The 27,513-nt window shown below is 42.5% G+C and overlaps 2 protein-coding genes and 1 pseudogene across 4 annotated transcripts; 1 reads left to right on the top strand and 2 right to left on the bottom strand.

Moving 5' to 3' along the window:
* Window positions 1-1,384: 1,384 nt before the first annotated feature.
* Window positions 1,385-2,233, bottom strand: LOC128575027 (60S ribosomal protein L7-like). Its single transcript, XM_053576265.1, has one exon. It carries the CDS (start codon window positions 2,195-2,197, stop codon window positions 1,451-1,453), a length of 747 nt encoding a protein of 248 aa, XP_053432240.1. The 5' UTR covers window positions 2,198-2,233; the 3' UTR covers window positions 1,385-1,450.
* A 4,909-nt stretch (window positions 2,234-7,142) lies between these two features.
* Window positions 7,143-10,423, top strand: LOC128575017 (alpha-globin transcription factor CP2-like; annotated as a pseudogene). The gene has a single exon (XR_008376894.1). The product of XR_008376894.1 is annotated as an alpha-globin transcription factor CP2-like (transcript).
* Window positions 10,424-18,660: 8,237 nt separating this feature from the next.
* EXO5 (exonuclease 5) lies at window positions 18,661-25,907 on the bottom strand. 2 transcript variants are annotated; one of them, XM_053576264.1, is made up of 3 exons: window positions 25,016-25,907; window positions 24,850-24,907; window positions 18,661-19,930 (listed from the first exon to the last, which is right to left on the bottom strand). In XM_053576264.1, exon 3 carries the CDS (start codon window positions 19,682-19,684, stop codon window positions 18,794-18,796), a length of 891 nt encoding a protein of 296 aa, XP_053432239.1. In that variant the 5' UTR covers window positions 19,685-19,930; window positions 24,850-24,907; window positions 25,016-25,907; the 3' UTR covers window positions 18,661-18,793. The 2 variants fall into 2 exon arrangements, 1 of the variants encoding a protein (XP_053432239.1); XR_008376895.1 differs by lacking the exon at window positions 18,661-19,930 and adding an exon at window positions 22,785-23,206 and having other exon boundaries at window positions 25,016-25,900.
* Window positions 25,908-27,513: the final 1,606 nt, after the last annotated feature.

Here is a 27,513-nt window from a genome sequence, read left to right as displayed (position 1 = left end):
TAGCTCCGGCCAAACTGCAACAAAAAAATAGCCGGGCGTTGTGGCGGGCTGCTCGGGAGGCTGAGGCAAGAGAATCACGTAAGCCCAAGAGCTAGAGGTTGCTGTGAGTCCTGTGATGTCATGGCACTCTACTGAGGGCGGTAAAGTGAGACTATCTCTACAAAAAGAAAAAAATCTGCTGTCTGTGAACTAACAAACGGATTAAAAATCTGCTGTCTGTGAACTAACAAACGGATTAAAAATCTACTGTCTGTGAACTAACAAACGGTTTAAAAATCTACTGTCTGTGAACTAACAAACGGATTAAAAAAATTAGTATAACCATATGTGGAATATTATTTGGCAATAAAAAAGGAACAAGCTATTTATTCATCTACAATATGGATCAATCTTAAAAATATCGCACTGGCAGTCAGGTGCAATGGCTCACACCTGTAATCCTAACACTCTGGGAGGCCAAGGCGGGTGGGTTGCTTAAGCTCAGGAGTTCAAGACCAGCCTGGACAAAAGCAGGACCACATCTCTACTAAAAATAGAAAAAACTGAGGCAAGAGGATCACTTGAGCCCAAGAGTTGGAGGTGGCAGTGAGTTATAACGTCAGGGCACTCTACCCAGGGCGACAGCTTGAGACAATGTCTAAAAAAAAAAAAAAAAATTGCACTGGGGTGAAAGAAGTCAGTGACAAAGGATTGCCTATTGTAATAGGATCCATTTGTATGAAATGTTCAGAATAGAAAAGCCATAGAAAATAGCCGGGCGTTGTGGCGGGCGCCTGTAGTCCCAGCTGCTCTGGAGGCTGAGACAAGAGAATCACGTAAGCCCAAGAGCTGGAGGTTGCTGTGAGCTGTGTGATGCCACGGCACTCTACCGAGGGCAATAAACTGAAACTCTGTCTCTACAAAAAAAAAAAAAAAAAAAAATAGCCGGGCGTTGTTGTGGGCGCCTGTAGTCCCAGCTGCTCTGGAGGCTGAGACAAGAGAATCACGTAAGCCCAAGAGCTGGAGGTTGCTGTGAGCTGTGTGAGGCCACGGCACTCTACCGAGGGCCATAAAGTGAGACTCTGTCTCTACAAAAAAAAAAGAAAAGCCATAGAAACAGAACTAGATTACGGTTCCAGGAAGGGAGGAATGGGGAGTGATGGTGGTTTGGGGGGAAATGAAAATATTCTAAAATTAGGTAGTGGTGATGGCTGTACAACTCTCTGAATATCCTAAAAACCACTGAATTATATATACTTTAACTGGGTTACTTTTTGTGACATGTGAATTGTATTTCAATAAAGCTATTTAACTATATCACATATATATTCTTCATTTATTCACTCACAAAACATTTAATGAGGACCTACAGATCTTTTTTTTTTTTTTTTTTTTTTTTTTTTTTTTTCAATTTGAAAGCAGTCACTGTTTATTAACTGACCAGATTACAAAAACAATCAGGGCAGATACCTTAGTTCATTCTTCTAATAAGCCTATTAATTTGATCTTCCCTATTACCAGCATCTCCACCTTCTACAAAGTGGGTTGTTTTTTTCTTCATCCCTCCCCGTGGAGATGATAACTTAAAGGGCCACAAGAAGTTATTTGCTTCTTTGAAGCGTTTTCCAACAGTATAGATCTCATGAATCAGATCCTCCATGCAGATGATGCCATATTTACCAAGAGATCGTGCAATCAAACTGTTATCAGTCAACGCAATTCGTTTCTTATTGATTTTGCCATAACCACGCTTGTAGATTAGCTCATTTACTGACTTCAGATTTGGGTACCCCCATGCAATATACGGTTCTACAATCCTCAGCATGTTAATGGAAGCCTTGTTGAGCTTAACAAAAGTTCCATTGAAGATCTGGCGAAGGCGAAGAAGCTGCAACACTTTTCGGACCTTTGGACTCACACCATTGATACCTCTGATCCTGATGACAAATGCCAATTTTGGTTCTGCAGGTACATAGAAGTTGCCAGCTTTTCTTGCCATCCTAGCCATCCGAATCTCAGTTCTGTACATCTGCCTATATTCTTTATGATAATGCTTAGCTTTTTCATAGATAAGCTTCCTCCTTGCCTTTCGAAGCATCTTTTGGGCACACTTCTTTCTCAGACGCTTGATCTTCAGCTCTGCGAAATTCTTTCGCTTTTTCTTAAGCGTTTCTGGCACAACAGGAACCTTCTTTTTCTTCTCTTCAACAGCCGCCATGGTTCCAGCCGGAAAAAGAGGAAGCTCGACCTACAGATCTTGTATTAGTGATTTTAGAAGGAATAAAGATATTACTGTTCTCAGAGATCTTACACTAGATTAGACTGTACAAAGTAAAGTACAATAAGAGGTTACAGAGACTATAAAGTTTTCATGCCAGATGCACAAAGTATAATAAAACAAGAACACCTGGATTTTTTACATGATAAAATACACCCTCTCAAATGTAGAGCTAAAATCATGTTTAATGGATAGTAAAAGTCCCGAATTTAAAGGCATGCAGTTGCATACCTAGCACAAAAGAGATAGTTAAGACCATATAAAGATGGGATCAGGAAACTACAGCCCCTGGACTGGCCTTCTTGTAGGATGCACCTCTGAGAAATCCTTTGGCAATGACAGATTGGGGAAGGGATTTAACATCTTTGGCTCTCGTTAGTGAGACGCATGAGAGCACGAAAGTATGTACATCAGCGGTCAGCAGTCTCCACACCTGGTAAGCGGCCACCAAATTACTTCTATAAATAGCTTCAGGAGAAGTTAGCCGGGCTCCTCCTTTGGCTCTGCTTCTTGCTCAGAGGAGGATGCCTGATAGGTGCTCCCCTACTAAGACTGCTGCTGAGAGATTGCTGCTGAGATGCCCCTCCTACTAATATTGAATGTGACTTCTAAGGTGCTTCGGTACCTGAGACCTGAACGAGACCTACCCCGAGTAAGCTGGCGCAGCAGCCGGCGTCCAGACAGTTGAGTGGGCCGGGACCAGAGACCTAGCATTCTGGCTCCAACAAGCCCTGGGTTGGGGCTGGAGTCATGGCGTCAGGGTCCCAACGCCTTCTGTTTTTGTAAATAAACTGTTATTGAAATATAGTCATACCCATTCATTTAATTCAGCTGCAAGGGGAGCATTGAGAATTTATCCCAGGAACACATAGATAAAACAAATGTGGTTTGGCCTCCCAAAGCTGGTCACACCGCTCCCCCCATATACCATAATAGTACAAGAGGAAATGGTGAAACACTGGAAACAATTCCATCAAAACTGAGACAAAAAAAATCCCTCAAACAGGCTCGGCGCCTGTGGCTCAAGCAGTTAAGGCGCCAGCTACATACACCTGAGCTGGCGGGTTCTAATCCAGCCCGGGCCCACCAAACAACAATGACGGCTGCAACCAAAAAATAGCCAGGCGTTGTGGCAGGCGCCTGTAATCCCAGCTACTTGGGAGATAGAGGCAGGAGAATCACTTGAGCCCAGGAGTTGGAGGTTGCTGTGACTTGTGATTCCACGGCAATCTACCCAGGGTGACAGCTTGAGGCTCTGTCAAAAAAAAAAACACCTTAAACAAACAAACAACGACAACAACAAAACACCAATAAATAAATAAAATCAGGACAAAAGACTTTCGGCAAGCAATTACAGTTGACTCTAGACAACACGGATTAGAACTACACAAGTCCTCTTATCCTCAGATTTTTTTCAAGTGGCCTTCCACTTGCAGATTTTACCTTTGCAACTAAATGCAGATCAAAAATATAGTATTCTCAGGATGCAAATCCAAGAATATGGAGGGCCAACTTTTTGTATCTTGGATTCCACAGGGCCAACTTCAGGACTTGAGTTTGCACAGATTGGGGTATCTGTAGGGGTCCTGGAACCAGTTCCCCTGGGATACCAAGGGATGTCTGTACATTCAAAATTGTAATTACTAGAAATCCTGCCCAATGCAATTAAGACAAGAAAAACATGGAGGGAGATATAAATACTGGGCAGGAAGGGACAAAGCTCCATTTGAGGAGAATATCATTTTATCTACCCAGAAAATCTAATAAACAACTAAGAAAAATTTTTTTAAGACAGAGTCTCAAGCTGTCACCCTGGGTAGAGTACCGTGGTGTCACAGTTCACAGCAACACCAAAATTTTGGGCTTAAGCAATTCTCTTGCCTCAGCCTCCCAAGTAGCTGGGACTACAGGCACCCACCACAACGCCTGGCTATTTTTTGGTTGTAGTTGTCATTGTTGTTTGGCGGGCCTGGGTTGGATTCAAACCCACCACTCCAGTGTCTGTGGCCGGTGCCCTAGCGGCTTGAACTACAGGCGCCAAACCAAGAAACTCTTGAACCTAATAAGAGTTCTGGGCACCTGTGGCTCAAGGAGTAGGGTGCAGGTCCCATATGCCAGAGGTGGCGGGTTCAAACCTAGCCCCCTCCAAAAACCACACACACACACAAAAAAAGAGTTCTGTAAGTTGGGTAGATATAAAATCAACATAGGGAAATCTTTGGCAGAGTGGGGTGCCTGTAATCCTAGCACTTCAGAAGGCTGAGGTAGGAGGATTACTTGAGGCCAGGAGTTTGAGATCAGCCTGAGCAACATAACAAGACCCTGTCTGTACAAAAAATTTTAATATTAGCCAGGTGTGTGGCACATGCCTGTAATCCCAACGACTCTGGAGGCTGAGGTAGGAAGATCACTTAAGCCCAGGAGTTTGAGGTGGCAGTAACCTATAATGATGCCACTGCACTCCAGCTTAGGCAACTGAGTAAGACATTATCTCAAAAAACAATAAAAACAGAGACAAGATAGCTGGAGACTCTGGAAAAGGTACAAGGTTTACTTACGGATCCATATTGCCATTATTAAGGGCTATGCACCTGAACTTACAAACTGAGTTCATTTAGAGCTGGTTAACACTATATTCTCTGCTTATTCTGGAACATTCTAAAAAAGTCATAGGAAACCTGGTATATTTATCGCAGCCTGTTGCTGTGCTTTTTTTTTTTTTTTTGAGATAGGGTCTATAGTATAGTAGCAGGATCATAGTTCGAGGTGACCTCAAACTCTTGGGCTCAAGTAATCCTCTGGCTTGAGCCCCCTGAGTATCTGGGACAAGGTATACCTCATCAAGCTTGGATAATTTGTTTTTTATAGACATGGAGTCTCACTATGTTGCCAAAGCTGGTCACAAACTCTTGTCTTGAGAAATTCTCCTACGTTAGTCTCCCAAAGTGCTGGGATTTCAGGTATGAGCCACCATTCCCAGCGGGAAGTGTTTTTCTAACATTACCTATACAGAAAAACAACCTTACTGGGAAATTATTTTGCTCTATCCATATGGACAATGCCAATACTTAAACTGGCTAGCCATCATTTACTATGATTTCCAGGAAGACTAAGTACCCATTTGCAGCTCAAATTTACTCCAATGTTGTACAATCCTGCCCTATAATTTGAGTATCAATTTATTAACTTTCTTTTCTTTTTTTTTTTTTGAGACAGAGTCTCACTTTTTTGCCCTCAGTAGAGTGCAATGGTGTCATAGCTCACAGCAACCTCAAACTCTTGGGCTCAAGTGATTCTCTTGCCTCAGCCTCCCAAGTAGCTGGGACTACAGGCACCTGCCACAACGCCCGGCTATTTTTAGAGACAAGGTGTCACTCTGGGTCAGGCTGGTTTCGAACCCGTAAGCTCAGGCAATCCACCTGCCTTTGCCTCCCAAGTGCTAGGATTACAGACGTGATCCACCACACCTGGCCTAATTTATTAACTTTCTAAATTTTCTTTTGGCTCTAATATTCTATCCCATCTATATTTTCCTTTCCTGTACTGTTCCTTTTTATCATATGGATTTGAGGGAGATTTAAATGATAGATGGATGTCTTACCTGCAAACTGATCTTTTTTCTGCAGCTCTTGGACAGAGATCTATGAAAGTAGAAATGGAGAGAACAGATAAACCTGACACACCAGGAATGCAACATAGAATGCTGTTTTATCAAGCCAGAAGCACCCACATTGCTGCCTCAGAAAATGCCAGCTAGTGGGAGAATGATATTTCTAGCAAGTCAGGAAAGTCCATGTTCCATAAGGAAAAATCTCTATTCGTGATCCTGTTGCAAATATACATCCTTAGATAAGGATGTTCACATTGCTGTCTTACTGATCTAACATCAAAGTGTTAACTTTTGAATCAGTGATTTTTTTTCTCCCAAAAATTTATCCTAAGGAAATAATGAATGCGTAAAAAAGCCACAAGCCTGATCTCTGAAATTCAGTAAGTCCAGAAATTCTTCCTTCCTCTGATTTTCTGGTTTCTGCTCTGCAGGTGGCATAAAAGATCTCAAATTAGATTGGGCTCTCTTGAAAAGGTTGGGTTCAGGGACCTAGGAACATTTTTTTTTAAAGTTGGAGCCTTCAGTTTAGACTCCAAATCTGTTTCTGTCTCTGTGGAAACTCACCATCTCCTATGAGCTTAGTCTGGGCGTTTTGAAATTCTATTTTTTTTTTTTTTTGTAGAGACAGAGTCTCACTTTACTGCCCTCGGGTAGAGTGCCGTGGCGTCACATGGCTCACAGCAACCTCTAGCTCTTACGTGATTCTTTTTATTATTATTATTATTATTATTTTTGTAGAGACAGAGTTTCACTTTATGGCCCTCGGTAGAGTGCCATGGCATCACACAGCTCACAGCAATCTCCAACTCCTGGGCTTAAGCGATTCTCTTGCCTCGGCCTCCCGAGTAGCTGGGACTACAGGCGCCCGCCACAACACCCGGCTATTTTTTGGTTGCACTTTGGCCGGGGCCAGGTTTGAACCCGCCACCCTCGGTATATGGGGCCGGCGCCCTACCGACTGAGCCACAGGCGCCGCCCTCTTACGTGATTCTTACGCGATTCTCTTGCCTCAGCCTCCCGAGTAGCTGGGACTACAGGCGCCCGCCACAACGCCCGGCTATTTTTTTGCTGCAGTTTGGCTGGGGCTGGGTTTGAACCTGCCACCCTCGGCATATGGTGCCGGCTCCCTACTCACTGAGCCACAGGCGCCACCCCTTTTTGAAATTCTAACCAGCACTGTCAGGGCCCCAGAAAGGCTAAAATGGGCAAGAGAGACTCACAGTTTCATTTACTCCAGCTTCACTGGAGAGCTGCAGATAACACCAAGAGACCCTAAATAATCACCACCAATTAAAATTTATGTAGCATTTATTTCAAAAGGAGAATAAATCCAACACTATTTTATGAAGAAGTGTAACGTGGGGAAAAAAGAGAAATTTGAAGAAAACGAGTCTGGGTTAGAGTCTCAGCTCTCCCACATACTAAGCTGTGTGCGTGTGGGCAAGGTACTTCACCTCTTTCAGCTTCAATTCATACGCAAAATAGCGATAGCATTTATTGCAGATGATTGCTGTGAGAATACCCTAAAAATGCATAGCATTTTTCTTTAGAAATGCTTTCTTCCTGGATCCCTTGAAGTGTCTTAAAATTTCCTAACGCAGGCTCTAGGCCATCTGTGCTCTTAGAACCAGGAAAGGTACAGTTAGATGCGCAGACTCCTACACAGTGCCCTTTACCTACAACAGAGGAATGCAAATAGAGCCCCACCAGGGGTTCTGAGAACTTACCCAAAGCTAGTTGGGAGTCCTACTCTTGCCTTCTCTGAAAGACTCAAGAGTTAGAAAAGGAGCCACATCCCCAAACCGAAAGTCACCGCACTTGAGGATGTAATATTTTTCTTTGGTGGGGTAAACAAATCCATAGTCATTCCTGCTTTTCTCCCCGCCTTTCCCGTACGTCCTCCGAATCTGGAAAACCCACACCTGCCATCCTGTCACTGCTTCATTCTCAGCTCTGGCTCCAAGCCTAGAATCAGGTTACAGCGTAGTCCAAAGACTAAAAGAGCAGCAACTTCCCAGACTTTACCAGCCACAAGTCTCAAAGCAAAAATACCGGGTTCCGTCTACTGCGCATGTGTGATAGTAACTGCCCACCTAGAGTTCCCGATCTCCTCCAGGGTGAAGGCCTTTCATCAAAGACCGCATTTCCCACAAGGCTCCTTTCCGGAAAACGTCAGATGCTTCTTCTTAGGAACCTCTTTTACAGGGGGTTCCCAAGTTAGTATCTCTGGGGCTGGCCTGAGAGACGCGCTTATGTTTAAGAAGGTCCAGCAAAAGGGGGTAGGAGGAAAAGGTGCTTTAGCAGCGTGGTGGCGCCCCGCTGGCGACTTGCCGTTGCCGCTGGTTGTCTGGAAAGCGGCAAGCAATCGCCATGACCTTAAGGGGAGAGCCCAGGAAGTGGTAGTGTGGAATTCCAGATCTGCTCTGCAAAAAGAGCCTTACGTTCCGAGAGCTGGGTAGCTGGGACAGCCAACAGCAAGGAGCCAGGGGCACGGGAGGTTAGTTATGTAGGCAGTGCTGATCGGGTTTGGGGGTGGCTGGTGAGCATTGCGTGAGAGATCTTGGTTTGGAGTCTTCTACTGTCTTGCCCCAGTTGGGTAGAATCACGCTCCGCGCCTTTGTACAAGAAACGGCGTCTCCGGGGGCAAGGAAGGAGCCAGGATGGCCTGGGCTCTGAAGCTTCCTCTGGCGGATGAAGTGATTGAATCCGGGCTGGTGCAGGACTTTGATGCTAGCCTGTCCGGGATCGGCCAGGAACTGGGTGCTGGTGCCTATAGCATGAGTGATGTCCTCGCATTGCCCATTTTTAAGCAAGAAGAGTAAAGTTTGCCTCCTGATAATGAGAACAAAATTCTACCTTTTCAGTACGTGATTTGTGCTGCCACCTCTCCAGCAGTGAAACTCCATGATGAGACCCTAACATATCTCAAAGACAGTCTTATGAAATTCGAATGCTAGACAATAGGAAACTTGGAGAACTTCCAGAAATTAATGGGAAATTGTCATATAGTATTCCATAACAGAAGGCTACAATACACTGAGCATCAGCAGCTGGAGGGCTGGAGGTGGAAACGATCTGGAGATAGAATTCTTGATAGAGATATTCCAATATCTGTGGGGATAATTGATCCTAGGGCTAATGCAACCCAACTAAATACAGTAGAGTTCCTGTGGGACCCTGCAAAGAGAACATCTGTGTTTATTCAGGTGCACTGTATTAGCACAAGAGTTCACCTTGAAGAAACGCGGTGGAGAAAAGGGGGTGCCATTTTGAGTACAAATTGATACTTTCAAGGAGAATGAGAATGGAGAATATACTGAGCGCTTACACTCAGCTAGTGCCAGATCAAAGTTTTTAAACCCAAAGGTGCAGACAGAAAGCAAAAAACAGACAGGGGAAAAATGGAGAAACATACACCTCATGAAAAGGAAAAGTATCAACCTTCCTATGAGACCACCATACTCACAGAGTGTTCTCCATGGCCTGAGATCACTTACCTCAATAATTCCCCATCACCTGGCTTCAACAGTTCCCATAGCAGTTTTTCTCTTGGGGAAGGAAATGGTTCACCAAACTACCAGCCAGAGCCACCCCCTCCAGTCACAGATAACCTCTTGCCAATAACCACACCTCAGGAAGCTCAGCAGTGATTGCGCCGAAACTGTTTTTCTACATTCACAAGGCTTTTCACAAACTTCTCAGGGGCAGATTTACTGAAATTAACTAGAGATTATGTGATCCAAATCTGTGGCCCTGCAGATGAAATCAGATTTTTTAATGCATTAAAAGGCCGGATGGTGCGTCCAAGGTTAACCATTTATGTTTGTCAGGAATCGCTGCAGTTGAGCGAGCAGCAGCAGCAGCAGCAGCAGCAACAACAGATGCACAAGGATGGGGACTCAAATGGTACCTTCTTCGTGTACCATGCCATCTATCTAGAAGAACTTACAGCTGTTGAATTGACGGAAAAAATTGCTTACTTTTCAGCATTTCCCCTTGCCAGATCAGCCAGATTTACAAGCAGGGATCAATAGGAATCCATGTGCTCATCAGTGATGAGATGATTCAGAATTTTCAGGAAGAAGCCTGTTTTATTCTGGACACAACAAAAGAAACCAATGATAGCTATCATATCATACTGAAGTAGGAGTGGGGCATTCCGTGCTCGGTGGCTGCTGCTTCCTTCACCTCTTGAAAATGGCCCTCTTGAAGGGGGCCGTGAATGGAGACTGGAAGGTTTGCAGGAACCTGACCCATCAGACTGTGTGTGGGGGGAGTTCCAGCTGCGGAGGCAGGATCCCAAGCCTGCTGTGTTAGCACACACTCTCGTGGTGCACACAGCTTACTGCCTAACATGCAGTTCTGCAGATATTTCTTAGTTAAAATTTCCAAACCCTGTTGTTGTTGAACATCAATAGAAACTCCACCTCAGTTAGGGTGAATGTAGGGCATAATAATGGTGGGAATTGTGTGATATTTGTTAGAAAGATTTAAATTTTGTGATATGGAGCCATGTAATTGTTTTCTAATATAAAAATAAGCATCTATATTCATAAGACAAGGTCCTCAATCTCTGTGTACTGGCCTCAGATGTACTGTGTCTCTGCTTGTTGCCACAGATTGATCCCTGAAACTTTATCAATGAGGAGAAATACAGAGATAGAATTTTTCTTTTGGTTCCCACGTAATACAATAACTAATAGTAATTTTAGATAATATTGAGCCAGGCACTGTGATAAATTTTTTTTTCTTTTTTTTTTTCTATTTTTTTGTAGAGACAGAGTCTCACTGTACCGCCCTTGGTAGAGTGCTGTGGCGTCACACGGCTCACAGCAACCTCACAGTCTTGGGCTTACGCGATTCTCTTGCCTCAGCCTCCCGAGCAGCTGGGACCACAGGCGCCCGCCACAACGCAGGGCTATTTTTTTGTTGCAGTTTGGCCGGGGCTGGGTTTGAACCCGCCACCCTCGGTATATGGGGCCGGCGCCCTACTCACTGAGCCACAGGCGCCGCCCACTGTGATAAATTCTTTAAATGACTGTCTTGTTTAATTAATTCTCTTATTAAGGCTGTGTTATATTGATCCCTAACTGAGGTGAAGAAATGGAGACACTTGGTGGCTGGCTAAGTAACAGGCAGCCAGCAGACAGTTGTGCTGAAATCCATACCCAGGCAATGTGGCTCTTATTATCTGCCATCCAGGATACCCAGTGACACCTCTTAAAGCCTGTGCTCCCCATATTTATTGTCACATCCCTTTGGGTGAACAGGGCCTAACATCGAGTGTGAACTGAGGAATTAACCACTGAAAGAGACAAACCACTTAAATAATGACAAATTAAGATCTACAAAAAAAATGAAAGCATAGATATTTTTTAAGTGTTATCAATTGTTGGAATCACAGAATTGAGGTGGTAAAAACTTGAGACTGTAACTGAAAATTTCACTGCTCTTGAATGCCATTCTCAAAGTATTTATTAATGAATTAGTCTAGCCCCTGCTTTCTTTCCCCACTCTGCTTCTCTTGGTATAGGAACTTCTTTTATTCATGCAGTGTTTTTTTTATATAAGCTTTATAAGAAATGCCTTCCTGTCCCATTCACACTCTTATCATATGTTTTTTATTCTTCCTTAAGAATGATTCTGTGTGTGTAAGTGTATAGCATCATAGGTCTTCTTTTTTCACTTGTAAAGTTTTATTCAGAAGTACTTTTACAGATTACATTCAGATAAACAAAGGGTATGTTTAAAGATTCTGTGTTGGACTTGGATTTTTGAGTGTGTGGTGTGTGTATGTTTTCAAAGCATTTGATAAAGTTTAAATGTTTTTTATACACAGATTTTTGTTCATTAAAATCAATCTGCAAAAAAAAAAAAGGATATATAAAATCATTTTCATTTGAAAAGATAGCCATCAGAATTTTTAAGTACTGGAAATTCAAAATAAGCTCTGTAGTGTTTCTTTAAGGATGGTCGTGTTTCTAGTGAAATAAGAAAAAATTATTAACTCATAGTTTTTTTGAGACAGAGTCTCACTTTGTAGTCATTGGTAGAGTGATGTGACTTCACAGCTCACAGCAACCTCAAACCCTTGGGCTTAAGCGATTCTCTTGCCTCAGCCTCCTATGTAGCTGGGACTACAGATGCCCACCTCAGTGACTGGCTATTTTTTTTTTTTTTTTTTTTAGAGACAGGGGTCTCGCTCTTGCTCAGGCTGGTCTTGAAACTGTGAGCTCAGGCAATCCACCCACCTCAGCCTCCCAGAGTACTAGGATTACAGGTATGAGCCACCATTCCCGGCCGCTGCTTGATTGCTTTTCAGCTAGTTGTTCATTGTTTGTGTATAGAAGCACTACTGATTTTTGTATGTTGACTTTGTATCTTGCAACTGTACTGATTTTGTTTATTGGTTCTAAGAGTTTTTCAGGGCAGGCCATATGGCTCATGCCTATAATTGCAGAACTTCAGAAGGCTGCAATGGAAGGATCACTTGAGTCATGAGTTCAAAACCAGATTGGGAAGCACAGCAAGACCCATGTCTCTTCAAAAAGAAAAAAAAATTAGCAGGGTATGAGGGCACCGGAGAATTGTTTGAGCCCAGCGAGTTTGATGTCACAGTGAGCTATGATTGGGCCACTGTACTTCAGCCTGGGTAACAGAGTGGGATCCAATCTCTAAAAGACAAAAAGAAAGAGTTTTTGGTAGAATCTTCAGGTTCTTCAATATATAAGATCATATCATCTACCAACAGGTACAATTTGACTTCTTCCTTTCTAATTTGGATGGCCTTTCTTACTTTCGCCTAATTGCTCTGCTAGAACATCCAGTACTATGTTGGATAAGAGTGGTGAAAGTGGGCATCCTTGCCTAGTCCCAGTTCTTAGTGGAAAATATTTCAGCTTTTACCTATTCAGTGTGATATTAGCTGTGAGTTTGTCACATATGGTATTTATTGTATTGAGGCACTTTCCTTCTATACCAAACTTATTGAATTTGTTCTTATCATGAAGGGATGTTTTTATCCAATGATTTTTCTGCATCATTTGAGATGATTCTCTGGTTTTTGTCATTCTGTTGATGTGATGTACCATGTTTATTGATTTGCATAGGTTGAATTATCCTTGCATTCCTGGGATAAATCTTATTTGGTCATTGTATATTACCTTTTTGATATATTATTGGATTCCGTTTGCTAGCATTGCGTTGAGATCATTTTTGTATCATATTAACAAGGGATATTGGCCTGCAGTTTTCTTTTTTGTTGTACCCTTATCTTGTTTTGCTTTCAGGGTTCTGCTGGCCACAGAATGAATTAGGAAGAGCTCCCACTGCTTGGGTTTTCTGGAATAGTTTGAGAACTGGTATCAATTCTTGAAAGGTTTGGGTAAAATACAGCAGTGAAACCATCCAGTTTTGGACTTTGCTTTGTTTAGGAGACATTTTATTTCTAATTCAGTCTGGTTACATGTTATTGATCTGTTCCAGCTTTCTATTTCTTCTTGGTTCAATATTAGTATATGTTCAGGAATTTATCTGCTTCCTCTAGGCTTTCAAATCTATTGGCATAGAGTCGTTCAGAGTAGTCTCTAATGATCCTTTGCATTTCTTTGGTATTTGCTGTGACATCTCCTTTTTGCTTCTGATTTTACTTATTTGGGTCTTCTTTTGTTTCTTAGTCTGGCTAATGTTTTGTTAATTTTGTTCATCTTTTAAAAACCAACATTTTTCATCAATCTTTTGTATTTTTACTCTTATTTTTATTTTATTTTTTGAGACAAAGTCTCACTTTGTCACTTTCAATAAAGTGCTATGGCTTCATAGCTCACAACAACTTCAAACTCTTGGGCTCAAGTGATCCTCTTGTCTCAGCTTCCCAAGTAGCTGCCACTATAGGCACCACACAATGTCTAGCTATTTTTTTTAAGAGATGAGGTCTCACTCTGGCTAAGATTGGTCTCAAACTCATAAACTCAGGCGATCAACCCACCTCAGCCTCCCAGAGTGCTAGGATTACAGGCATGAGCCACTGCATTCAGACTTTTTACTTTAAAAAAAAATCTGCTTTGATCTTTATTGTTTCTTTCCCTGTATTAATTTTGGGTTTGTTTTGTTTTTCTAGTTCATTAAGATGTATCATTAGGTTGTCTTTTTGAAATCTTACTAGTTTTTTGATGCAAGTGTTATAATAGGTACTAATACTGCTCTTTATACTGCCTTCACTGTGCTCCGTAAGTTTTGGCATGTTCTGTTTCTATTTTTGTTTCAAGGAATTCAGATATTTCATTCTTAATTTCTTCTTTCACTCATTGGTTGTTCAGGAACATGTTGTTTGAATGGTCCCCTGTAAGGTAAATAATATCATTTCTATTTATTTACTTATTGATGCCTCACTCTGTCACCTAGGCTGAAGTGTAGTGGTGCAATCATAGCTTACTGCAGCCTCGAACTCTTGGGCTCAAGTGATCCTCCTGCCTCCACCCCCTGAGTAGGTGAAACTACAGGTATGCACCACCACACCAAGCTAATTTTGTTGTTGTTGTTGTTTTTGTAGAAACAAGGTCTTGCTATATTGCTCAGGATAGTCTTGAACTCCTGGGCTCAGGTGGATCTCCTGCATTGGCCTCTCAGTGTTGGGATTATAGATATGAGCCTCCACACCTGGCCTGATTTAGATTTTCAAAGAATTTTTGAGACTTGCTTTGTATACTAACATATACTCAATCTTGGACAATGTTCCATGCGCTAATGAAAACAATGTGTATTCTGCAGCTGTTGGGTGAAGTGTTCTGTAAATGTCTGTGAGGTCCATTTGGTCTATGATGGAGTTAAAATCAAATATTTTTTCTTTCTTTCTTTTTTTTTTTTTTTTTTTTGAGACAAAGCCTCAAGCTGTCCCCCTGGATAGAGTGCCATGGCATCACAGCTCACAGCAACCTCCAACTCCTGGGCTCAAGTGATTCTCCTGCCTCAGCCTCCCAAGTAGCTGGGACTACAGGTGCCTGCCACAACACCCGGCTATTTTTTGGTTGCAGCCATCATTGTTGTTTGGCAGGCCCGGGCTGGATTCAAACCCACCAGCTCAGGTGTATGTGGCTGGCGCCTTAGCTGCTTGAGCCACAGGCGCCAAGCCGTAAAATCAAATATTTGTTAATTTTCTGTCTAGATGATCTGTCCAATGCTGAGAGAGGGGTGTTAGAAATCTCCAACTACTATTGCATTTGGGATCTATCTCTTTTAGGTCTAATAATATGATATTTGCTTATGTATCTGGGTACTCTGCTGTTGGTATATATATATTTACAACTATTTATTCTCTTGCTAAATTAATCCTAATATCCTTCTTTGTGTCTTTATACAGCTTTTGACTTGAAATCTATTTTGTCTGATATAAGAATAACTACTCCTGCTTGCTTTTAGTTTCCATCTGTGTGAAATATCTTTGTCCATCTATTTACTTTTAATCTGTTTCTCTTTATAGATGAGGTCAGTTTCTTGTAGACAGCATATAGTTTAATCTTTGTAAAAATCCAGATAGTGTGTATCTCTTAAGTGAGGGAATTTGTTCAATTTACATTACGTTATTGATAGGCCAGGTGCAGTGGCTCACGCTTTTAATCCTAGCACTCTGGGAGGCCAATGCAGGTGGATTGCTTGAGCTTAGGTGTTCCAGACCAGCCTGAGCAAGAGCAAGACCCCTGTCTCTACTAAAAATAGAAAAACTAGTCAGGTGTAGTGGTGCAGGCCTATAGTACCAGCTACTCAAAAGGCTGAGGCAAGGGGATTGCTCAGCCCAAGAGCTTGAGGTTGCTGTGAGGTGTGATGTCTGGGCAACAGAGACTCTGTCTCCAACAAAAGAAAAAGCTATTATTGAAGATGAAGATGCATTCCTGTCATTGTATTTAATATTTTTGTATATAATGTTCCCTTTCTTATTTTTCCATTTGACTAGTCGTTGGTAATTATAAAGTTTGCTTTTTCTCCTTTGCACACTGGCTACACTAGTAAGGTTTATAGTTTTGCTTGCTTTCGTAATGATAATTGCCATCTTCTCTCTTCCAGATGTATTTCTTGTAAGACTAGTCTAGTAGTGATCAATTCCCTTAGGTATGCTTGTTTGGGAAAACTTTTATTTCTCTGCCATGTCTGAAGGATAGGTTTTCTGGGTATAATATGTTTGGCTGGGAGTTACTTCCTTTCAGTAGTTTGATTATATCATCCCCAAACCTGGGATTACAGGCTTGAGTCACTGTGCCTAGTACTGGTATTTTTTTTATAAAAAATGGATGGTGTGGGGATAGTTGTGCCCACTTGTAGTACCAGCTATCTAAGTACCAGGTGTCTAAATCAGAAAGATTGAGCCCAGGAGTTCAAGGCTGCAGAGAACACTGATTGCACCATGGCACTCCAGCCGTGGTGACACAGTGAGATCCCATCTCAAAAAAATGAGTGGTACTGGTGGGAATGCAAGCTAATAGACCTTTTTGGAAAGAAGTTTGAAGAATAATCAAGGAACTAAACATATGGGCAGTGCCTGTGGCTCAGTGGGTAGGGCATTGGCCCCATAGACTGAGGGTGTCGGGTTCAAACCCGGCCCCAGCCAAACTGCAACAAAAAATAGGCAGGTTTTGTGGCAGATGCCTGTAGTCCCAGCTACTCAGGAGGCTGAGGCAAGAGAATCACCTAAGCCCAGGAGTTGGAGGTTGCTTTGCTGAGAGCTGTAAAGCCATAGCACTCTACCAAGGGCGATCAAGTGAGACTCTGTCTCAAAAAAAAAAAAAAAAGGAACTAAAACATAGACCTGCTGTTCCATCCTGCAATTACTCTACTAGGTATATATCCAGATAATCAAAAATTATTTTACAACAAAGACATTTGCACCAGAATATTTATAGCAGCCCAATTCATAATTGCCAAGACATGGAAACAGCCTAAGTGCCCATCAACCCATGAATGGATTAACAAATTGTGGTATATGTACACCATGGAATACTATGCAGCCATAAAAAAGATGGAGACTTCACATCGTCTATGTTTACCTAGATGGAGCTAGAACATATTCTTCTTAGTGAAGTATCTCAAGAATGGGGAAAAAAGTATCCAACATACTCAATACTACCATGAAATCAATATATAATCACCTACACATTCATACAAATGGTAAATCATAACTATAGTCCAGAAAGTAGAAGGGAAGATGAGAGAGGGGGAAAGAAGGGGAAAGGCAGGAGGAGAAAGGGTATTTGGGGGGACCTCACCTAACATGCAAGATGTAATGGTACAAGTCAAAACTATCAAGAAAAGAGTATAACTGGGCGGTGCCTGTGGTTTAAAGGAGTAGGGCACTGGCCCCAGCCAAAAACTGCAAAAAGAAAAGCATATAACTGTGATGGATGTTGTTAATCAGCTCAATGTAAGCATTTCACATTGTATATCAAATCAGTACACTGAACCCCATAAATGCATCAATGTACAGTTATGATTTAATAAAAATGAGTGGTGCATTTTTTTGCATTTATTGAGATTATCATGTGGATTTGTTTTTGGTATGGTAATACAGTGAATTGCATTGACTTGATTGTTAAATGTTAAGCCAATCTTGTATTCCTGGGATAAATCTCACTTGGTCATGATGTACTATCCTTTTTGTATATTGTTGGAGTCTATTTTCTAGTCATTTAAAATTTTTGCATCCCTCTTCTATAGGACTGAAGTCATCTGGACCTGAAGTTTTCTTTGTGGGAAAGTCTTCCACTAAAAAGTTTTTAAAAAATTAAATGTAAGTATTCAGTATTTAAGTTTCTTCTTGAGAGGTTTGGTAGTGTCATTCAAGAAATTTGCCTGTTTCATCTAAGCTATGGAATTTGGTCATATAGTTGTTCAGAATAATCCATTATATTCAAAATATCTGTAGTCGTAACATTGCCTCTGTCACTCCTGATACCAATCACGGGTGTCTTCTCTCTTTGGAACTTTACACTTTTTTTTGAGACAGTTTCACTTTGTTGCCCTCGGTGGAGTGCCAAGTAGCTGGGACTACAGCCGCCCGCCACAACGCCCAGCTATTTTGTGTTGTAGTTTGGCCAAGGCCGGGTTCAAACCTGCCACCCTCAGTATATAGGGCAGGCACCCTACCCACTGAGCCACAGGTGCCCCCCTTTACACTTTTATTAATCTTAAACATCTTTTCCAGCTTGGCGCCTGTAGCTCAGGGACTAGGGCGCCCGTCACATACACTGGGTTTGATGGGTTCAAACCTGGCCCAGGCCTGCTAAACAACAATTGCAACCAAAAACAGTTGGTGTTGTGGCAGGCGCCTGTAGTCCTAGCTACTTTGGAGGCTGGGGCAAGAGAATAGCTTGAGCCCAAGAGTTTGAAGTTGCTGTGAGCTGTGATACCACAGCACTCTACGGAGGGCAACATTGTGACACTGTCTCAAAAAAAAAAGAAAAGATAATATGTTTATGTATGTATTTGAAGGCTGGGAATAACATACACACAACTATGTATAGTGGTCATCCTTGAGGGACTGAGATTATGATAAAAACGTCAATTCAACTACACTGGGCAGAGTTTCATTTATTTTATTATGTTAAATATAGAAATCCTTGATTGAGGAAAAATAAAGAAAACATCAGAAACTGAAGAATTTTCTTAGAAAAGCAATGTTTGCAGAAGAATGCCTTTGGTCTACTCATCATGAGCATCTATCATCTTGACAATCCATGACAAAGCTCCATGGTATCTTTCTCACTCATCCTGGAGCCTTGGTCCTGGATATGAGTAGAGGTTAGAGGTTGTGGAAATTAAAAAAAATAATTCAGGTATTATAAAAACACTCTATAAAAGCCAAACTCAGAGATTGGTCCTCTTTTACTTAGGTGTATCAGGAACAGGAACAATCAACATTTCTGAAAGCATACCTCATTTCATTTGAATTTTTTGACTTGGGACTCCAGCATGGAGCTGAGCATTTCACTACCCTTCCTCCACTCACAAATGCCTGCATAGTCGCATGTCCTGCACTTCCAAGCCTCCTCCACATCAACCCCTTGAGGATCTCGGTGTCCCATCCAATAAGCCATATGATGCTGCACCTTGCTTCTCACCTCCTTCTCATCAAAGGCTATCAACTCTGTACCTAGTAGAGTAGCAGTCTCTTGGTGGATATACTCAACCTTCAGGATATTAATAACTGGGAGATCTGACAGTGTTAGACACAAGAAGACCAGTTCCATAAGGTCACCCAAAGACTTCAGAGAGAAGCCTTCCTGCTGGGCATGCTTCAGCACTGAAGGGCCCAGTGCCTTTTCTGGACACAATTTTGTGTGGTAGATTAGGCTAGCAGGGGTCACTTTCCCTTGTACCATGGCATCAAAGATGCATTTGTATAGGCTGACGTGAAAATAGTCTTTCTGAGCTTCTAGAGGGAGTACAGGGTGCCTGAGTTCAACCAGTTCCAGTTCCCTTTTTGCTGTATAGTGCAGCTCATCAATCACTCCAACAAGAAGCAAGCCCTCCACTTCCCCAAACACTGGAAATTCTCTGACGCACCCTTCTGACTGCAGGGTAGGAATCATTGATAGTATGTTCAGAAACCTAATTGCCCAAGTATCTTCTTTAGTGGTAATGGGGATAGTCACAAGATCATGAAGTTCTAGTTCTCTAGCTAGGCGGATGCTAGCACCAGTGTCCAAAATAGCTGCCTTCTCAGGTGCCAAAAAACAAGGATGCTTCTTCCCATATATTGTTTGCAGTTCACACCAGTTCTGAGTAGCCAAATCACTGACATATAAATATTTTAGGTGAAATCTCTCCATGGGTGATGAGATATCCAATCCTCTTTTCCAGTTTTGTGAACTTATGGGCTTATCATCCTTCCCAGGAGGTTCAGAAGAAGGGCCAGGCTTGCTAAGTGAAGCACTGGACTCTTGGGCATCGTCCAGGTCCAGAAAGTCCAAAAATTCTCAGTCACTCAAATCTGAGAAGCCTGAGGCTTCTGCTGATACTGTCTCCTCTTCCCCAGTCTCTGCCATGGTATAGCTCTGGATGGGGCAAGGAGGGCCCTGCATAACAGGTTAAAGAAACACTGTCCAAATAAGAAACCTCAAAAGCACTTAAGTTCCAGTGAGATTAAAAAAAAATCATGATAAATTATTAATAATCTTTAAAGAAACCAATTTAATTATGACCAATAGTAAGGCCACAGAGTTTCAGTACATGTATACTTTACGATAGGGCTCCCTGTATCATCCATATGCCTGCCTGACAGAATTTTTTAAATGGAAAAACAGTTTTATTACTGGACCTGCACTAACATACGGTGTGTGATTTTAACTAATCACCTTGCTTGGCCTCAATTTCTTCACATTTAAAAGGAGATTTGAGGTTTGCCTTTTCTGCTTTAAAATTTTACTGACTTCAAACATTATTTCATTATTCTAAGAAAGTGTACTTCTTTGTAAATGTACAAACAACGTTTTACAGTTTATCACAGGCCACTTCCACGATTTCTTTGATATGAAGTCCTTGAGCAAGAAAGTAAATCTCAAATATGGACTATACCTTAAGAAAAATCAGAAAAATCAGTTCTATGATAACTTTTTTTTTTTTTTGAGGCAGGATTGCCTCAATTGCCTCAATTGCTATATTGCCATGGCTAGATTGAAGTGACATGATCACAGCTCACTGCAACCTCAAACTCCTGGGCTCAAGCAATCCTTCTGCCTCAGTCTCCCCAGTAGCTGGGACTACAGGCATGCACCACCACCCCCAGCTAATTTTTCTTTTTTTAGAGACGAAGTCTCATTTTGTCGCCCTCGGTAGCGTGCTGTAATATCACAGCTCACAGCAACCTCCCCCTCTTGGGCTTAGGTGATTCTCTTGCCTCAGCCTCCCATGTAGCTGGGAGTATAGGCACCTGTCACAACACCTGGCTATTTTTTTTTGTTGTTGCAGTTTGGCTGGGGCCGGATTCTAACCCACCACCCTCGGTGTATGGGGCCAGCGCCCTATTCACTGAGCCACAGGTGCTGGCCTAATTTTTCTATTTTTTGTACAGATGGGGTCTCGCTCAAACTCAGGCTTGTCTTGAACTCCTAAGCTTAAGCGATCCTCCTGCCTCAGCCTCCCAAAGTACTAGGATTACAGTGTAAGCCACCAATACCTGGCCTATGATGACTTTTAAAATGTAGTTCTCAGGAACATAGTATGGCAAAATTCAAAGATTAAATACAGGTAAATACAAATAAATCTACTCAAACACAAAGTGATGCATGAAGTAATAGGAAAGAATATTCACAGTGACACATAGAAATCAGTAGCTTTTTATACTTCAGATATATTAAGGAAATGGCAAGGAAAAAAGCACTTGGTGGGTTTTAATTTACCTTTACTGACTTTATAAATTATCCTTTTAACACAGAAATTGGTATTTACACTAAATTGCTGTTTTCCATTAGGCTTATTTTCTCTCTCCACAAGAAATTAGCTTATAATGGAAAATATTTGTCTATAAGCACTTATAAAAAGCCCAAATTTATTGCTATAAATAATAGTGAATATTTGTTGTGCAGTTATTGTGTTCTAGGCACTGAGCCAAGTGTTTATATCAGGTATCTCACTACTCTTCAATGGGATGGGTGCTGTACTCTTTTTTACTTTTAACTTTTTGCTATAAAAAATTTCAAATATGCATAAAAGTTGAAAGAATAGAACCATGAACATGGAAATACATGGAACACACCACGGAAATAAACAATTATCAATAATTTGCTTTATTTGCCTCATCTGTATACATTTCTTTCTTTCTGGCCTATTTTAGAGTAAGTTACAGATATTATAACATTTCAAATCTAACACATTTCCAAATGACATTTTCCTTCATAATTACACTTTTTTTTTTTTTTTTTTTTTTGAGAGAGAGAATCTCACTATGTTGCCCTCAGTAGCGTGCCATGGCGTCACAGCTCACAGCAACCTCAAACTCCTGGGCTTAAGTGATTCTCTTGCCTTAGCCTCCCAAGTAGCTGGGACTACAAGCGCCTGCCACAATGCCCGGCTATTTTTTGTTGCAATTGTTTAGCTGTTGGTTAGCTGGCCAAGGCTGGGTTCAAACCCGCTACCTTTGGTGTATGTGGCTGGTGCCGTAACCATTGTGCTATGGGCACCAAGCCCATAATTACATTATTATCACATTTAACAAAATTAATAATTCCCGGGCGGTGCCTGTGGCTCAGTGAGTAGGGCGCCGGCCCCATATGCCGAGGGTGGCGGGTTCAAACCCAGCCCCGGCCAAGCTGCAACCAAAAAATAGCTGGGCGTTGTGGCGGGCGCCTGTAGTCCCAGCTGCTCGGGAGGCTGAGGCAAGAGAATCGCGTAAGCCCAAGAGTTAAGAGGTTGCTGTGAGCCGTGTGATGCCACGGCACTCTACCCGAGGGCGGTACAGTGAGACTCTGTCTCTACCAAAAAAAAAAAATAAAAAATAATTCCCTACTACTCCAGTCCATATTCAAATTTCCCCAGCTGTCTTAAAGTGCTGAATAGCTTTCTCCTTTTCTTTAAACTGGGAAAAAAGACCACAGATTATGTCTCTTAAGTATTTTAATCTTAATAAACTAGGCAAATTATCTTGTGAACATATTTTTTTTTTTTTTTTTGTAGAGACAGAGTCTCACTTTATGGCCCTTGGTAGAGTGCCATGGCCTCACACAGCTCACAGCAACCTCCAACTCCTGGGCTCAAGCGATTCTCTTGCCTCAGCCTCCCGAGTAGCTGGGACTACAGGCGCCCACCACAACGCCCGGCTATTTTTTGGTTGCAGTTTTGGCCGGGGCTGGGTTTGAACCCGCCACCCTCGGTATATGGGGCTGGCGCCCTACTGACTGAGCCATAGGCGCCGCCCGTGAACATATTCTTTTTAAGCCTTCCTCCAAGCCTCACATATCTAAGCTTGCATAGAGAGAAAACAAAACAAGGTATCACCACGCAACTAGTATTCAATGTTGAGTGCCAGAAAAATAATTTAACACAGAAATTAAGGTGATAGAGGTAACTATGAACTAACTGTCTCTTTCTTGCTATTCTAATTATCAGTGAATACGGTAAATGCATAAACTCCCATGTCAAATCTTAAGAAATGAAGCCCTGAAAAATGTCTTTAATGTTATTGTTGTGCTTAACTAATTTTTAAATAGTCTACGTCACTAATAAAACACACATAGCCAGAAGTTATTTGCAATGAACAAAAAATACAGTGCTGGGCAGTGCCTGTGGCTCAAAGGAGTAGGGGGCTGGCCCTATATGCTGGAGGTGGCGGGTTCAAACCAGGCCCCAGCCAAAAACTGCAAAAAAAAAAAAAAATACAGTGCTAAGACTTTCACTTAGAGAGTAAGTTATTGCTGTATAATATACTTTAAAAAACTTTAAATGTTGGTCATAGGGGCAAAAAATATTAAAACACAGAAGCCAGCTTGGCACCTGTAGCTCAGCGACTAGGGCACCAGTCACATACACCAGAGCTGGCAGGTTTGATCCCAGCCCTGGCCCGCCAAACAACGACAACTACAACAAAAAAAGAGCCGGACATTGTGGCAGGCGCCTGTAGTCCCAGCTACTTAGGAAGCCAAGGCAAGAGAATCGCTTAAGCCTAAGAGTTTGAGGTTGCTGTGAGCTGTGACACCATAGCACTCGACTGAGGGTGACATAGTGAGACTCTGTCTCAAAAAAAAAAAAAAACAAACACAGAAGACACACACCTGCACAAGTGTCTGAAACTGTAAATATGCTTTAAATGATAATTTTCAAAATTAGTAATTTTATGTGCACTTTATTATAAAGTGCCTGAAAATTTGAAAGAATCTTTACCCTCCACCAAAATGTATGCTGTGGGGTTTTTATGAGGGGGTAGAGGGGCACTAAGGTCAAATGAATTAACCTTAAAAATATTTTATTTCAAATATCTGGCTGTCCAATATGGTAGCCACCAGCCATATGTGGCTACCTAAATTTAAATTGATTAAAATAAAATGTAAAATTCATTTTCTCTTTTGCACTAGCCATATTTTAAGTGTCCAGTAGCTACGTATAGTGGATACAGAATAAGGCACAGATATAGAACATTTTTCTGATTATAGAAAGTTCTACTGAACAGCACTGATTTAGACTATTTCGTGTATATTCATTAACATGAATGAGAAAGTAAGTTCCTGAAAGGTACATACCTTCTATTTGTTTTACATACAAAATTGAGACCAGGTTAGTCCTAAACAGGTAAGTGAAAACTTCTGTGAAGAAGAATCAGAGGGGACATTCACTTTGGAATTATTCATCTAAAAGAAAACAATATACTAGGGATGGACAATTCACACTCAGATGTGTGGTTGGGACTTTCCTATGCAGAAAAAAAAAAAAAAGTCCAGGGAGAGTATAATATAGGGCATTGTATCCCACAATGTAGTTTGTCTTCAAGACATGAGATAATTTTACATGGTACATGGACCAACATTATTAGATACACTTTAGAATAACTATTGGAATATCCATGAATGTCTAATTTCCTAGATATTTCTTAAGACAAGTTTGATTTTTTTAAACAAGTAAGTAAAAAAATTCTGAGAATAACAATATGGGTAGTACATAGGTATGGCAAAAATTGTTAGATGGTAAATGAATGAGCTGTTTGGGAAGCACTGGCATAGTGTCAAGAGTCTGGGGGAGAGGGGGAGGTCCTACAGATCTGGATTCTGAACCTGCTCCTGCTCCTGCTCCTTGCCTTTGAGTAATCTTAGACAAGGTTTTAGTTTTCCTGAAGCTACTGACACATCTTAAAATGAGGGTATTCCTTCTAACCCTACTCAGCTACCAAACTTTGAGTGATAAATGCAGTACACATATTAGTGCTCAATAAATGTGGGACTCCTCCCTCCTATGGAAGAGATGAGACAAATTAGATTAGACTTTTAGAAGAGGGGAAACTCCTACTCACCTGGGACTCAGTTGATCTTCCTCCTCACAGGGAAGGCCAGAATGCTGAAATGACAAGGCTAGGGGCAGAGAAAGCAGCTCTGAAAGACCAAGTCTGCATCAAAGAACCTAGATTAGCAACTTGGGTCTTTGTTATGGTCGAACCGGGGATATAAATTCTTTCTTACCTGACCATTCCCTTATGTTGTGGTGTTTTCTCCTCTTTGATCCACACTGTCCAGACTGTTGCCTGCCTCAGATCCTAACACATGCCTCCCTCCTGGGGTAAACTCGCCATGATTTCTTGGTTTTCCCTGTACTCTGGATACAGTTTTTTTGGATCCAATCCCTGTTCCCTGCAAGTAAAAGAGTCAAAAATAGCCAAGGTCCCCAGGAGATCCGAGATTGATTCCCTTTTCCAGCTCCATCCTCAGCCTAGAAGCGGCCAGGAGACCTCAGGTCAGAGGCTCCACCTCTTTATGTTCCTGCTGCCTGCTGCGCTACCCCGGCCTTCACTCTCAACATCCTGATTTGTTCGGTGCTGGCTCGACTTGTGGCGAAGGGCATCTGCCTTCAGCGGGGACCTTCCCTGTAGTCCCGAATCATTTTCTCCCTGGAGTGCCTTGCACGCCTTACTGAACACTTCCTACAATGTCCTGGTGGAGCCAGCCAGAACAAAAGCTCGCTGGCCTCCAGAAGAGGCCTAACCAACCGTAGGGTCTTCCGAAGTCGAAGGTCCAGAACGGGAACCTGGTCTTCGAGAGAGACGAAACGAACCGCTTTCCAGGAGCCGCTCCCACCCAGGGAGCAGGACCAGCCACAGCGCGGACGGAACGCAGGTCGCCGCCCCTTTTGCTAGCCTTCCCTTAACCTCAGACACTCCTCCCAACCCCAGTCTCCACCTGATTCCTCCGCTGCCTCGGAGCTGTTCCGAGAAACTTCTGCCGACCACTCCGAGGAAGCTTGGCAGAGCGCGGAGCTACGGCGGATTCTCAGCCAAAGGGGGTCCAGTCCCAGCATGCGCAGCGCTTGCCCAATGAGGCCTCAGCGGCTCCCCCAGTTCTCGCGAGGCCCTGGCTCGGACCGAGCTGTGGGGCAGAATCCGATACTGCGATGGCCAGAGTAACTTCTGGGAGCTTACAGCTGGGCTGTTGGATGCTGCTGTCTGCACCGCCGTTTAATTCTGGGCGGAGCGACGCTATTTCTCGCCCTATAAATTTCCTCTCTGGGGGAATCCCCAGGCTACTGCCGGTCCTTCTGAGAAAGTGTGGGCAGGTGGCATTCCCGTGCACCTGGCCTCTGCCGATTAAGTGTTGGATTCTCTTTCCCCATCTTAGCACCTCGCACCAGCTTTTCCAGCTGAAAGAATAACCACGAGCTCATTTTTCAAAGATGCTGGCACCCTCGTCATCAGTATACTTTTTTTCTGTTTGCTTACTTTTAAGTAACTTTTTATTGGGAAATGTAACACAACTATATTGTTAAGTATAAAACAAGTATGATTGTTATGCCCTAACTCCATCCTGCTAAGGGCTTTCAACACTCCCCCTTTAAGACTGGAAGCTCAGATGAAGGAATTTAGTAATAATTGCAAAAGCCCAGCTCCCCTTGCAAAGCACTCCCCTTACCAGGTGTTGGCCGTTAACGAAATTCGGCTTGCGTTAAGGACTTCCCCTTGACAAAAGTACCTTTAAAAGGTTTCCACCCCTGCTTCTAGGGGTGGAAACTTTATGGAGCTCGCTCGCTCTCGCCGCGGGCCATCAATAAAGAACACTTGCTTAATTTGGACTCGGTGTGCTGGCTATCTCTATTCCATTCGCTTGGGGTATAAGTATAATAATTATAGAACACTGAACAGACATGTCATCATTAGAGCAAAAGGAACGGTGTCATTCCCTTACCAAATTCATTCCTGATGCAACCACTAGCCTGACGTTTATGGCATTTCCTTGCTTTTCCTTTGTTTTTCACACATTATGGAAATTTGATATATGAGAAAATGTGGTATCACACCGCAATGGAGAAAAGATGGTCTTTTCTTTCTTTTTTAGACAGAGTCTCACTATGTCGCCCTCGGTAGAGTGCTGTGGCCTCCCACAGCTCACAGCAACCTCCAACTCTTGTTTTGCCTCAGCCTCCCAAGTAGCGGGGACTACAGGCGCCCGCCACAACGCCCGGCTATTTTTTGTTGCTGTTGTTTAGGTGGCCTGGGTTGGGTTTGTACCCACCACCTTCGGTGTATGTGGCTGGCGCTGTAACCACTGTGCTACGCGCGCCGAGCAGAAAAAATGGTCTTTTCAATGTAAGTTCTATGACAATAGCAGTATCTTTATTTAAAAAAATATGAAAAGGGGGCGGCGCCTGTAGGCTCAGTGAGTAGGGCGCCAGCCCCATATGCCGAGGGTGGCGGGTTCAAATCTGGCCCCGGCCAAACTGCAACAAAAAACGCCTGTGGTCCCAGCTACTCGGGAGGCTGAGGCAAGAGAATCGCGTAGGCCCAAGAGTTGGAGGTTGCTGTGAGCTGTGTGACGCCACGGCACTCTACCGAGGGCGGTACAGTGAGACTCTGTCTCCACAAAAAAAACAAAAAAAAATACAAACAAACAAACAAACAAAATATGAAAAGGAACCTCTACCTCCCTTCATCACAAAAATCAATTCTAGGTGGGTTGAAGACTCAACTGTG

The sequence above is a fragment of the Nycticebus coucang genome, chromosome 22 (genome assembly GCF_027406575.1).
Source record: "Nycticebus coucang isolate mNycCou1 chromosome 22, mNycCou1.pri, whole genome shotgun sequence".
Classification (NCBI taxonomy): domain Eukaryota; kingdom Metazoa; phylum Chordata; class Mammalia; order Primates; family Lorisidae; genus Nycticebus; species Nycticebus coucang.
Note: the sequence above shows the minus strand (reverse complement) of the source record. Positions and strands in the feature narration are given on the sequence as shown.

Coding starts and splice junctions, on each gene's coding strand:
- LOC128575027 (XM_053576265.1), bottom strand. CDS start 2,197: ATGGCGGCTGTTGAAGAGAAGAAAAAGAAGGTTCCTGTTGTGCCAGAA.
- EXO5 (XM_053576264.1), bottom strand. CDS start 19,684: ATGGAGAGATTTCACCTAAAATATTTATATGTCAGTGATTTGGCTACT.